The 11,868-nt window shown below is 40.9% G+C and overlaps 1 protein-coding gene across 3 annotated transcripts in view; it reads left to right on the top strand.

Moving 5' to 3' along the window:
- Nucleotides 1-387: 387 nt before the first annotated feature.
- The window catches only part of PDZRN4 (PDZ domain containing ring finger 4), a gene marked incomplete at its 5' end in the record, with an annotated part of 372,119 nt that continues 360,638 nt past the window's right edge, over nt 388-11,868 (top strand). For all 3 annotated transcript variants that reach the window (XM_080662757.1, XM_080662756.1, XM_080662755.1), the window contains 3 exons: nt 388-1,032; nt 3,392-3,478; nt 5,342-5,449. In XM_080662757.1, the coding sequence (XP_080518883.1) occupies nt 388-1,032; nt 3,392-3,478; nt 5,342-5,449 (840 nt within the window). The remainder of the gene's footprint in view (nt 1,033-3,391; nt 3,479-5,341; nt 5,450-11,868) is intronic.

Here is an 11,868-nt window from a genome sequence, read left to right as displayed (position 1 = left end):
GGTGGAATTGGAAGTTATTTCTGCTGGAAGACTGCCTGAAGTTCACTGTGCAGGCGAAGTGGAGCACCGTTTCCCTAAGGGCTATTGAGAGCTGGCCTCGGCCCTCCGCGGACACAATTTGAAAGAATATAAATTGCAGAGCAGCTAAGGGGGGTAGGGGGACATCACTTGAGGTGGCTTCTATTAGCGTCAATACGGCGGAGCCAGGGGACTTAGCTGGAGCCTGAAAACTTCACGCCAAACTCTGAGACTACAACCCCCAACCTTCTCCTCCTGGCCCCCTCCGGGGCCACAGCGGGAGTGCTGTCTCAGGGGTGCCCCGGGGAGACAGGGGTGCTCGGAGGAAGTGGACTCCGCATTCGCGTCCCCTGACTCCCCATCCTTGCCATGGGCTTTGCCCTGGAGCGCTTCGCCGAAGCCATGGGCCCGGATTTGGAGTGCAAGCTGTGCGGCCGGGTGCTGGAGGAGCCCCTGTGCACGCCGTGCGGGCACGTCTTCTGCGCCAGCTGCCTGCTGCCCTGGGCGGCGCGGCGGCGCCGGTGCCCGCTGCAGTGCCAGCCCCTGGCGCCTGGCGAGCTGTACCGGGTGCTACCTCTGCGCAGCCTCATCCACAAGCTGCGCATCCAGAGTGATCACCGCGCCCGCGGCTGCGGCCGCTCCGTGGAGCGGCACGAGCTGGAGGCGCACGCCGAGCGCTGTGACTTCGGCCCTGCCCGCCGCTGGGGCTGCGTCTCGGGGCCGGTCGGCCGCGGCGGCGAGGACGTGCCCGCGCGGGGGGGCTGCGGAGCGGCGCCCAGGGCCGGCCGGGGCGGGGGCGCGCGCGGGGGGCTGCCGGGCGGCTGCTGCGGGAGCGGGCGGGGGCCCGGGGCGCGAGTGCTCGCCTGGAGGCGGCGCGAGCAGGCGCTGCTGGCGCAGCTCTGGGCGCTGCAGGGCGAGGTGCAGCTGGCGGCCCGCAGGTACCGGGAGAAGTTCGCCCAGTACATGGCTCACGTCCGCAACTTCGCCAGGGACCTGGGCGGCGGCCACAGCCCGGTAAGCGCGGAGGGCTAGGCCCCCGGGGAATGATGGTTGGGGGGGGAAGAGGAAGGCTCTTTCTGTAGTTCAGGACTCCCGGGGAAGGTGCTGCCCTCCTTATCATGCAGGAGGAGGCATCCACCCGCCCGATGATACTAGACTATCACTCATCTTCCGAATGTCTTAGTATTGCAGTTAGCAAGGATTGCTCCCTTCCCGTTTCTGTGAGGATTGGAAAGAGTTAAACAGTTTCTATGCCAACTTTTCCACGAAGAAGGAGGTTATTAGGAAAACTCATTTTCTCACCCAGAAACCTTGTTCCCCCTCTTTCTGACTCCTGCCCTTACCCTCTCTGCCTCTATTTTGTACCTTTGGCCCTTACCTGAGACCAGGAAGCAGGGACCTCGCCACCCTTGCTTCCCTCTCCCACGGCACCAGCATCCCTGCCGCCTGCTTAGCCCCCTCCATTGGCTCCATATGACTTGGTTCCCTGTCACACTGCCCATATCAGCCACCTTCCACTCAGTACAGGGAACGTCAGGGATGTGGGAACTAGAGTTAAGAGATTAAGAGATGATATTTTTTTTAGACCTGAAGAGTTCTTTGCATCACTACCTTCCCTAAATAACCCTTACCTGCCTTCTTGTTTCAGAATTGGTGGTGGTGGTGGTGGTGTGCGTGTGGTGTGTGTGTGTGTGTGAGAGAGACTGGGGGAACCAAGTCTGAGAGCAGCTACATCCATCTGGGGTCAAAGGAGCCCTCCCTCCTCTCCCCTCCACCCCCTCTGCAGCGGCTGTTTCTCTTCTTTGTGGAAGCTGCTGGCCCCAACTGTGCTCTGTGCTCGTGGGCTGCCCGCTTTTAGACCGAATAAACAAGCCTCTTTGCAGCACCCCTTGTTTATAAAGCTGTCACTTCTCTTCTGGAGGACTTCTGCACAGTGTTTGACATTGTTGGTCGCTGCCATGGTGAGCAGGGGTTTAGCAGAACTTGCACTCCATTCAAGGAGCTGTTTCCATTCTTCAGTGTCTTGGGGAGGGGCAACCCGAGGTGCTTCCCATTTGGGACTCCCTCCAACCAGGCATGGACTTAAGACGCTTCTGTCCTTGCACCTAAAAAAAAAAAAATTGAAATGTGAAGGCCTACAATATATCTACTCTGATAAACGGAAGCACACTGCGTAATTAGAAGACTGGATGCTACCTATTATTCTTTCTCTATCCTATTTATATCCAGATAAATTTACAAAATGAGAAGAGCTAGAGAGAAGCCAGAAATATGCTTTGTAGTGCCAGCTCAGGTTTCAAGGTCCTAGGGAAGCAATAGTTGATGGAAAGGAGTAACCGCTGGAATTATATGACAGGGAAGTCCATTCAAAAAGTCAAGCGATGGTTCTCAGAAGTGAGGAAAAACTGCCCATGATTTGCAGACTTCATTATCAGAAGGCTTCTCTGTGCTCCTCAGAAATGCTTCCCACCACCAGTAGGGGCTGCTGTGCGCACTGCCTGGGAAAAGCTCCTGGGAAAAGGGGGTGATGATGGCAGTAGTGGTAAAAGATGCTTATGGGATTTTATCATTCTGAAGTAATTGCCCATTGCCAAATATATGATATGTTAGGGTAGTTAACATCCATAACCATAAAACAAACTCCTCTAGTCTGGCACTACTTCATCTTATTTTTAAAATAGTCTTTACTGATAAACAGGTTGTAGATATAATTCCTATGTGTTTAACTCTCCTCTGTTTTTTATTTTATTTTATTTTTATTTTTATTTTATTTTATTTTATTTTATTTTATTTTATTTTATTTTATCTTCAGGAGTTATGCAAAACCCAATAAGAAAACTATTTAAAATTAGGATTACTGTAACCTGTCATATCCTGCATGACAATAATAATCCAAATAGTACAGTGGAAAGAAATTGATAAAAAGTTCACTATTCCTTCAGACTTTCCGAGGTGAAATTTTTACATAGAGTAATTCTCAGATCCTTTAACAATTTATGTTACTCCTTTGTAATAGAGGGAAAGAATAAGAACACTTGCAAGGCTAAACCAGAATTCTGTTTTAAATTACAGTGAAGTCAGAATTAAACAATGAATGCATTAGAATAAAAGCTGCTTAATGTGTAAAAATGCAATGCCATTTAGTTGAAAATAGTTATTTTTCTCACATGTATGGTTGTTCCCTTCAAATACATTCTTTCAAAGTGAATTTAGGAATAAATTAACCTTCTCTCAAATTCAGCTATCCTTAATTGTAATTTTCCCCTTTTCAAATGTTAATTTATTTACAGTGGGGAAAAAAGCTTTACTCTAGAATTTATTTAATTTTATATATATTTTTACGGAGTTTGCTATTTTATCCCCTTTCTTCCAGGGTGGAGAACATAAGCCATTCACCATTCTATTAGAACGAGAAAATGACACTTTGGGATTCAATATTATAGGAGGTCGACCAAATCAGGTAACCCACCTTGTTAATGCATAACTCACTCTTTGCTTATAAAATAATAACTTAGTTTTCATTTGTGGATTTTTAGTACAAAAAGCATCTGGTTTGATCTTTAAAATTATGCTCATGATTAAATCGTTTCCTTAATGCAAATATTCCTGTACATACCTATATATATATATTTTAGAAAAGCAAAGCAAAACAGCTAAAACCTTCCTTCTCTTTACTACTTGAAAAGAGTACATTTCACATTTTATCTACCTTGTATGGCCCCATTGGCAAATGTCTTAAATAAACCTATTTCATAGTAATGTGTATAGGCAATTTCTGTTTAATAATATTAGACAATTGTATTGCCTGCTTGCACCTCCTATTGGTTATGTTAAGTTAGTCAGTTTTCAGATGCTTATACAGACCAGGCAATATATGCTGAATGAATGAATGAACCATTAAAATCAGTTTTGAAATAAGGGATATTTTCACAGTTACATAGGAAATGACATGTTAAAGGACAAGAGCAGGTTTGAAATATTTTTGACTGCCCAAGTCAATTCTTTTATTTAATTGAATGAATAATACTTTCTGCATTGATGCCTACTGTTTTCAAAACGCATGGGTTATAATCTTTTTACCGTATACTGTGCTGTAGTTGCAAAGTTCTATCATATCCTTTAAATACTGCATCAACTTAATCTTCTCTATAACTAGAAAAAGGTGGTGAAGCTTTAAAAAAAAATCACGTTCTTTAATTTTCTCAATAAACAGCCGTGAAATTTTTGCATCCTGCAGTGCAGATGTTGTCCAGGGGAACTGTCTTAGAGTTGTTGGCCATATGCTCTATTTAGGTCAGGATGGCAATGGCATATTTCCTCTTTGTGTTTAGCATCTGAGAAACCTAGCAACTAATGACTGCTTTGCTTCTGTCTCTAGGACAGACCCCATTTATTATGGAAAAAATAGATGTATTTTCATCATATCATTTTTGTTTCATTTTCCCCTAAGGAATATTGTTATGAATGCTAGTTAGGTGTTTGACATTTAGGTGACATTGGCCATTTTTTAGAGCCTCTTAAAATTCATGTTAAGGAAGACTAATTAAGGAGAAAAAATGTTATTTAACCTGCCGTGAAGTGAAATGGCATTTAAAATTATACGATGTATTATTATAAGATATTGGGCATTTTCCCTAAATAAGTTTTGCACTGTAGTTGGTTTCCTGGGACTGGCTAACATGTACTACTTGTACCATATTGGCTATATGTTTGAGGTTTACTCAATCATTAGGCTCATTACACCTGAAATGTGTAACGATTAGCTTTGAATGGGTTCTCTTGCAGCTTAGAGTTGATCCTTTGGGATTTCACACTTCAGCAAGCTCCCAATCTTCCCTGTGACTAGAAACAGCCAGAGCTATATCCCCAAATATATCACTTCACGAGGCTAAATTATATTTTGAAGACTATGACCACCTCTCAAACCAATTATATAGTGAGGCTGAATATGCTTCTTGTTTTCTTTAACTTACAACCTTTTTAAATTACACGCTCTCTTTAGAAATGAGATGCTCTATAAATCATACTGAGGGGCCTGTTGATATTGCCTTGTACATGCCCTTTCCCCATAGTCTCTTATGCATACTTGAAAACATGAGGTAAATAGATAATCTGGCCAGAGATGCTGGACTCATTCATTAAATCTGACATCTTGATGAATGACTGGTGTTAAGTAAGTTAAAATTCGGTGTCAAATCCCCAGCTAAGAAAAAGAGTTGCATGTTAAGGAGGGTTGGCAGTGAGATATTTACTAAATTGTCCTTGATCCAACTAAAAACTTTGTTTACATCTTTCTTACTGCTAATGGTTATATTTTTAATAGAATGATCAAGAAGAAATATCAAGAGAAGGAATTTATGTTTCAAAAATTTTGAAAAATGGACCTGCTGACAGATCAGAAGGCTTGGAGATTCATGACAAAATCATTGAGGTAAGACAATAATAAAACACAAATATGATTCGTGGCAGAAATTTTTGACATTTTAAATTTCCAAACTTATTGCTTCACCTTGGTGTGGTACTTATTAGAATGTACATTAAACTAGAGTACATAGTACATATCTCACCTATATTAATTATTAGATATTGGGATAAAAATAACCTAAATGTGTTAATGAAGTTTCTAAATGTGTTAATGAATATCTCTGTTTTAACAATTGTCTCTCCCCATTAACTGTGAAGGTAGTTATGTGATAATTAAATGTTATAATTAATTTTTATAACATTTCAAAAAAAGGATGATAGATATCTGCTGAAGGACATTTTGTAGAGGAAATATTGCTATTTTTAAACTTGAGATTAGTATATTATGTAGGGTGTGATATTATTTATAAGTGTCTTTTAGCACTTTTTAGTTAATATGGTTATTTTCTTCCTTCCTGTCTTTTTTACATAAAAAAGAAAGAAAGCACTTTTTTTTCCTATTGCAAAAACCTGGTGGGAACGCTTCATTTTCTGTAGTGTACATTGTAGCTGTATTTGGGGTTGGCAAAGTGAATGCTTTGAAGTTATTGAAATTTGGGCTATGATAATGGAATTTTGAGTCACACTGCCATTCACCAACCCAGTGCTTTTGGAATTTTAAGTGGTTGAGATAGTATTATTTAGTGTTACTGAAAATGTTTAGGGTACTTTTGTCAATGGGGTTATTCCCAATGTATTAGTAAAGGCTAAATAGAAATTTGGAAGGTGTATTTGACTCTGCCATTCTTTTGGGGAAATTTTATTTATTCTAGATTATATAATCACTAATATTATCTTTATGAATGCTTGTATGAACTATCTTGATGGAGACTGTTTTCCATTATTATACTTTGAATAGAGTTTTAGATCTTCATTATTTTTTCATTAAAAATTTGAATTTTGAATAATTTGACCTAGGATAAGGGTAAACAGTATTGAAGAGCCAATTGTTTTCACTTTTGGAAATAAAAAAGATCTCATAACATTTAGAAATTAACTGACTAGGCACTTTGAGGAAGAGAGAAGAGTTTCTTTGGCTGAAAAACTGGTTTTTATCTGAAGAGGCCTCCGGTAACAAGATTTTCTCCTTCCAGTTTTATAGCCAAGAAAGGACAGACCTACTTTCACTGACGCTGTCCAGGTTGTCTTGACAGTTTGCCTAGTGGAGACATTTATATGCTACAGTTTCTAAAGTTAGAATTGTTCTATTCTGCTTGTACTTGTGCAGTATAATTTAAAGGGCAACATAATTCAAACAAAAACATTTGTACTTTTTGCTTTCTGTCTTATGTCTAAACCCTTTTGGTTTTGCCAGTTAAATGGAAAAGGAAGGCATGCATTTGATACTATTCGAAGGGCTGGTGGAATGGAATACATATATTGAAGTAACACACAAACTTACAGATACACACAATAGAAACATGTACTAGGGATTTAGAAAATAACTTATTCTAACTATGTAACAATGTTATGCATGCTTCATTAATGTTGCCTTCAAAAAGAGGAAGAAGAATTTGTCTTATGTTTTGGTATAGTATTTTTATTAAAAATTTATTGGTTTTGTTAATGTAAAGAAGTAATTCTATAAAAACTATGGCTGATAAATGGAGTTCATCTAGACATCTATCTCATAAAATTACTAATATATATCAAAATAACCTTATATAAATCATCTATACTAATAATAGACAAATATGTAAATTGACCATACATCTGCAATGCCCACAGCCAATAAGGAGTAAGTATGCAAAGTAATCCGACAAAGATGGCGCGCAGGCACCGAACAGCTGGGGGTGGGGTTGGACGCCTGCCTGCCCTCCGTGTAGCCGGGGCCACGAGGTGGGCGTCCCCGGGACCCTGCCCGCTCCAAGCCTGTGGGTAGCGTGCGCGTGCACCAGCACTGAGCAGCCGGGATCCCAGGGATACCACTGGAGTGTCCGGTCCTGTCAGCCTGGCCTGGGGGTGGCTGGAGTTCGCAGACCTTTTGGTTTCTGCAGCCCCTGAACCGGAAGCAGAAACCAGGAGCGTGGGGAGCACCAGGAATTCTGGGAATCGTAGTTCTGGTGGCAGACGCATTGCAGGATCTCCTAGACACTAGAGCAAAGTGAGCCTGGAGCAAGTTACTGTTGCAGGTGGGGGATGGAGGGAAAGCAAAGTGAGAGACATAAGTAAAGTCAGAGTGTCGAGGAAAAATTAAAAGGAAGATATCCTGCAACTTCTAGGAAATCTCCACCAATGGAGCAAAGAAAAAAAAAAAGACCTCTATTATTCTGTGAGCACCAAACCAAACTGGGCTGGGGTCTCAGACAATTCGCTCATATGATTGCAAAGACAGACAGAAACTCCCGGATTGGAGAGGGCTCCCCTGAGGGCTCCCAGATTGGAGAGGGTGCAGGTCGGGCTGAGGGATCCCCCCACCCCCCCCCCGTGCACGAATCTTTGTGCACTGGGCCCCTAGTATAAGATAAAGATCAAAGACATCAACCATGGAAATCTAAACTATGATTTATAACCTGCTGTAGTAGTAATATAATATCACCTCAACATGCATATATTAACAGTAAATGACAAGAAGGTGAAATTTGCCTCATTGATAGGATTTATCAATGTTTCTTTTATTCCAAGGTATACTAATAATATGCATATTTGATATAGTTCTAGCATAGATTCATGTGACTGCATTTGCAGTTAAGAAATAAGTTAGACAATATGTATATTTCTGGAATGTTGTCTGTTAAATAGCATGAAATAGTTTAGGAGGGAGATTATTATAAATAAATCTGTCATATTTAGTTGTCCAGTGATGCCATCATATTTTCAAAGTAAATAGATATTTGTGTGATTTTATATTTTATATATATACATTTAAACAAGTAGCATGTTTGTTCTTGTGCATATGTGTGTGTAAAAGATCCCTATATACCAATTAAAAATATTTGATGCTTTTCAGTTATTTTATTTCATCTGCCATTGTGAGGCCAGTCAACTTTTCACATTTTTTAGCAGTGGGAAACTGATAAGAAATATATTGAATAATTTAAAATGTGCAGCTGCAGAAAAACAGATTTTAAAATAGGGTTTTTTGTTTTGTTTTGTTTTTTTGTGCTTAGTGACTTATTTACTGTACTAATGTGAATTTCAAATGGCCATGCTGATTTAACTCTAGTTCAACAAATAAATTTGTTAGCAATATAAAGTGCACCAACAGTTCATATATTATGAAACTACTCATATGACCTACCTGCCACAGTCTGACATATGGCCAAGTGCTTTGAATTCAGTGATAAACGAGTGAAATTAAAAAAAAAGAAACTGTTAGACAATTTATTTTTTACTTACAGTGAAGACATGCTGAAAATATTTTGGCAAATTAGTTGATTAAAGCACACATTACAACAGGTTATGAATTGTTCTTATAAAATAAAATAAAATTTAAATCATTCAGTTGAAGGAGAAAGGAGATATGCTATTAAAGATTTGTTTCTATTGGTTAAAGAGATTTTACTAATTCTAATAAAAATATTAAATATAATAATTTTGCCAAACTTTAACAAAGGCTAACAGCTTCCAAAATAATATTTTAATAGACTGCATTCCATGGAAACTGATCAAATAAATTCAAGAATCATAAAAGTAAAACAATCACATTTATAAGGTAAATCTATGTCATATTTTTCACATAATACAAGGCAAATTTAGTTTTGGAGTCAGTTCCATGAGAAACCATATTTACCACTTTCTAGTGGTAACAGAGGTTCACTTAGACCAGGAATTCACCAGAGTGTATATCTAAAAAAAAAAAGAAGTGTCTTTTGCATGCTGTTTTCCACCCCTTCCGGACTCAAAGGACCCACTGTCAGAGGCTCAGGCACAGTTCTCTAAGAAGGCAGTACCATTACTGAAGTATCATCACGTTAGATGCACAAGGGGCATGTGGGAGGGAGTTGAGAATCAAAGTTCACTGCTGCTGTCAGCAACTCTTCTATTATTGTTAGCATAGGTAGCTAGATGTTAATAAAGAAAGAAGCAAAAGGAACCCCCCATCAAGACTGTTCATTAGCCAAGATTTCTGAGGGAGAGAGAAAACAAGAACGGGGAAAGTTCTCTGCTGAGAAGCCGGGGTGGCAGCCATAAAGGGGAGGTGTCTAGCCTGGGAAAAGGGTTGGATTAGATAAGATCTAGGAAAGGGATTGGTTAGAGGGAGGCCTGAGCACAAACCTGCAAAGGACTGGAAAACCGACTGGTTATTTTGAAATAGTGCCTGATCTTTCTCAAGCCCAGATCATGTAATCCAAGTTTAACAAAGCTCTGGAGCTCTCTTCCTGGTAACACTCACATTTGCGAATTAGCATTCTCAATCTCGCTCCATAACAGCCATGTGGGGACTAGCAGCCGCCTGGGACCCCCCAGGAGCTGGGCTCCAAGCGCAGGCCTGGGCACTGTTGAAGTGCAGCCAAGAACAGACTAAGCTAGCCAGATGGGGACAGAGACTAAACTGGACTACCTTGGCATGGTACAGGATTTTTGGACACTGGCCCTATTTCTGGGCCTGATGAGGACAAGGCTGGGCTTTGGCCCCAGAGGGACAAGAGCTGAACCCAGGACGATCCTTTGCATTTACTGCAGTTTCAGTAATCCTTACCACTGCACCACAACCCCCCATGAGGCTCACCTGAAATGCTTTCCTCATGATTCTGTGAAAGGACCCCATTTCTACCGGCAACATTATTATTTCTGTGATGCTGAAAGCTGGCCGTGAAATCATAACCCCAGAGTGGGAAAGTGAATAGAAGGGTGGATAGTCATTCATGGGTCTTTGTTCACACTTTCCTCTCCTTACGCCTCCTCCAGCTCCTTGCTAAATCTGTGTGATGTCTCAGCTTCTGGAGGCCAGGGAGTGGGGGTGGAGGTCTGTGCAGTCTGTGAGAAGAACAATTTGGAGTAGAAAGCCGACTTTTTATTAGTGTATATATTAAAATCTTTTCTATGTATAGAGCTTGAAATCATGATGAAATGGCGTTTTCATTTACTTTAGAAACAGTTCCCACATTGAACAATGTCAGGGTAGCACTTTCTAGAAAGTGCTGAGTTTAATATTAGCAGAAAGAACTTGACAAATGCAACGTCTCAACAAGAATTTCTTAACTATTCCAGACTGCCAGCTACACTTTTTTTTTTTTCTGTACTGTTCTATCTTCTGCATTTTATGTGACTACTCTGCACTGCTAAAGTCAAAATCTTTGGTGGTTATCATGTTTATTTGCCTAAGGCTCTGCACAGTTCCATTACAGCTGTTAATGCAAGGAATTTAAATGCAGATCGGAGCTGAACGTGGAGGGATGCTGTTGAAGCAGATCTGTGATGTGCTACAGCTGTGCGTGCCTGATGGCACAGTGCACCATACTGCGTCAGAGCAGCCATGGTACTGTGTGTATGCATAAAGAGCACTTGCAAGTATGGTAGATCCTGTGTAAATCTGGTGGGACATTAGTTGTTGTTGTTAGTTTTGACAAATTGCTGTTTAATTCGAACACATCACTAAACTCTTCAACAATACATTATCATTCCACATTTTAAAAGTGTGTTTTAACTCTTCAAACAACTTGACTGATTATCTGAAAGAACTGAGAAAGAACTAAAAGCAATCGTGTTAGTGCAAGTAAAGAATTACATTTTAATGTGATTTGTAATCATGATTAAACGTTACTTACATTGAGTATATTTTTAACATCATGATCTAGTTATTATATAATTATACGTTTAATGTCTCTTGAACATTACTGTGGTGAAGTGGGAAGAGGATGAATACTGAAATTGAGACGATCTGGCTGGAATTCCTGTTCAGCCTCTCTCTTGAAATGTGTGTGGCCTTGAGCAAGCCAGCTGTGCCTCAATTTCTGTGCCGTTCATAGTTACTGTGTGTGCGAAGTGCCTGGCACACGGCAGGTTTTTGGGAGCCACTGTTGTGAGCCTGATGTGTCTCGTTCAGTTTACGCAAGGTCGTTTGTTCTCCAGGGCGCAGAGCCAATACAGGGGTGGGTATTTTCCCACTGTGGAGAATCCAGGCCACTCTCTCCCAGCTTTCAGGGATTCCCATTTCCGTCTACACCACCATTTGGATGTGTAAATGTAGGAAGTTTTAAATTGTACAATTTTCACATATTTATATGGACAGTCAGGTGCAAAAAGGGCTGTTGAGAGAAAACTTTATAACCATACACTCAGTGAGTCAACAACTATTTACTAAGTTCCTATAGATGCCAGATGGCATACTCTGCGTTATGAAGGCGCAATAAGACTAGTTTTCTGCTCCCAAGTAACTCATGTGGTAGAAGCCCTGTTTTCTGCCTATATAAGGCCAAGCAGGCTCTCATGTAAAGCTGCTTC

Source organism: Plecotus auritus (genome assembly GCF_963455305.1).
Source record: "Plecotus auritus genome assembly, chromosome: 3".
Lineage (NCBI taxonomy): Eukaryota > Metazoa > Chordata > Mammalia > Chiroptera > Vespertilionidae > Plecotus > Plecotus auritus.
The sequence above is the reverse complement of the archived record's forward strand: the minus strand, read 5'-3'. Positions and strand labels throughout refer to the sequence as shown.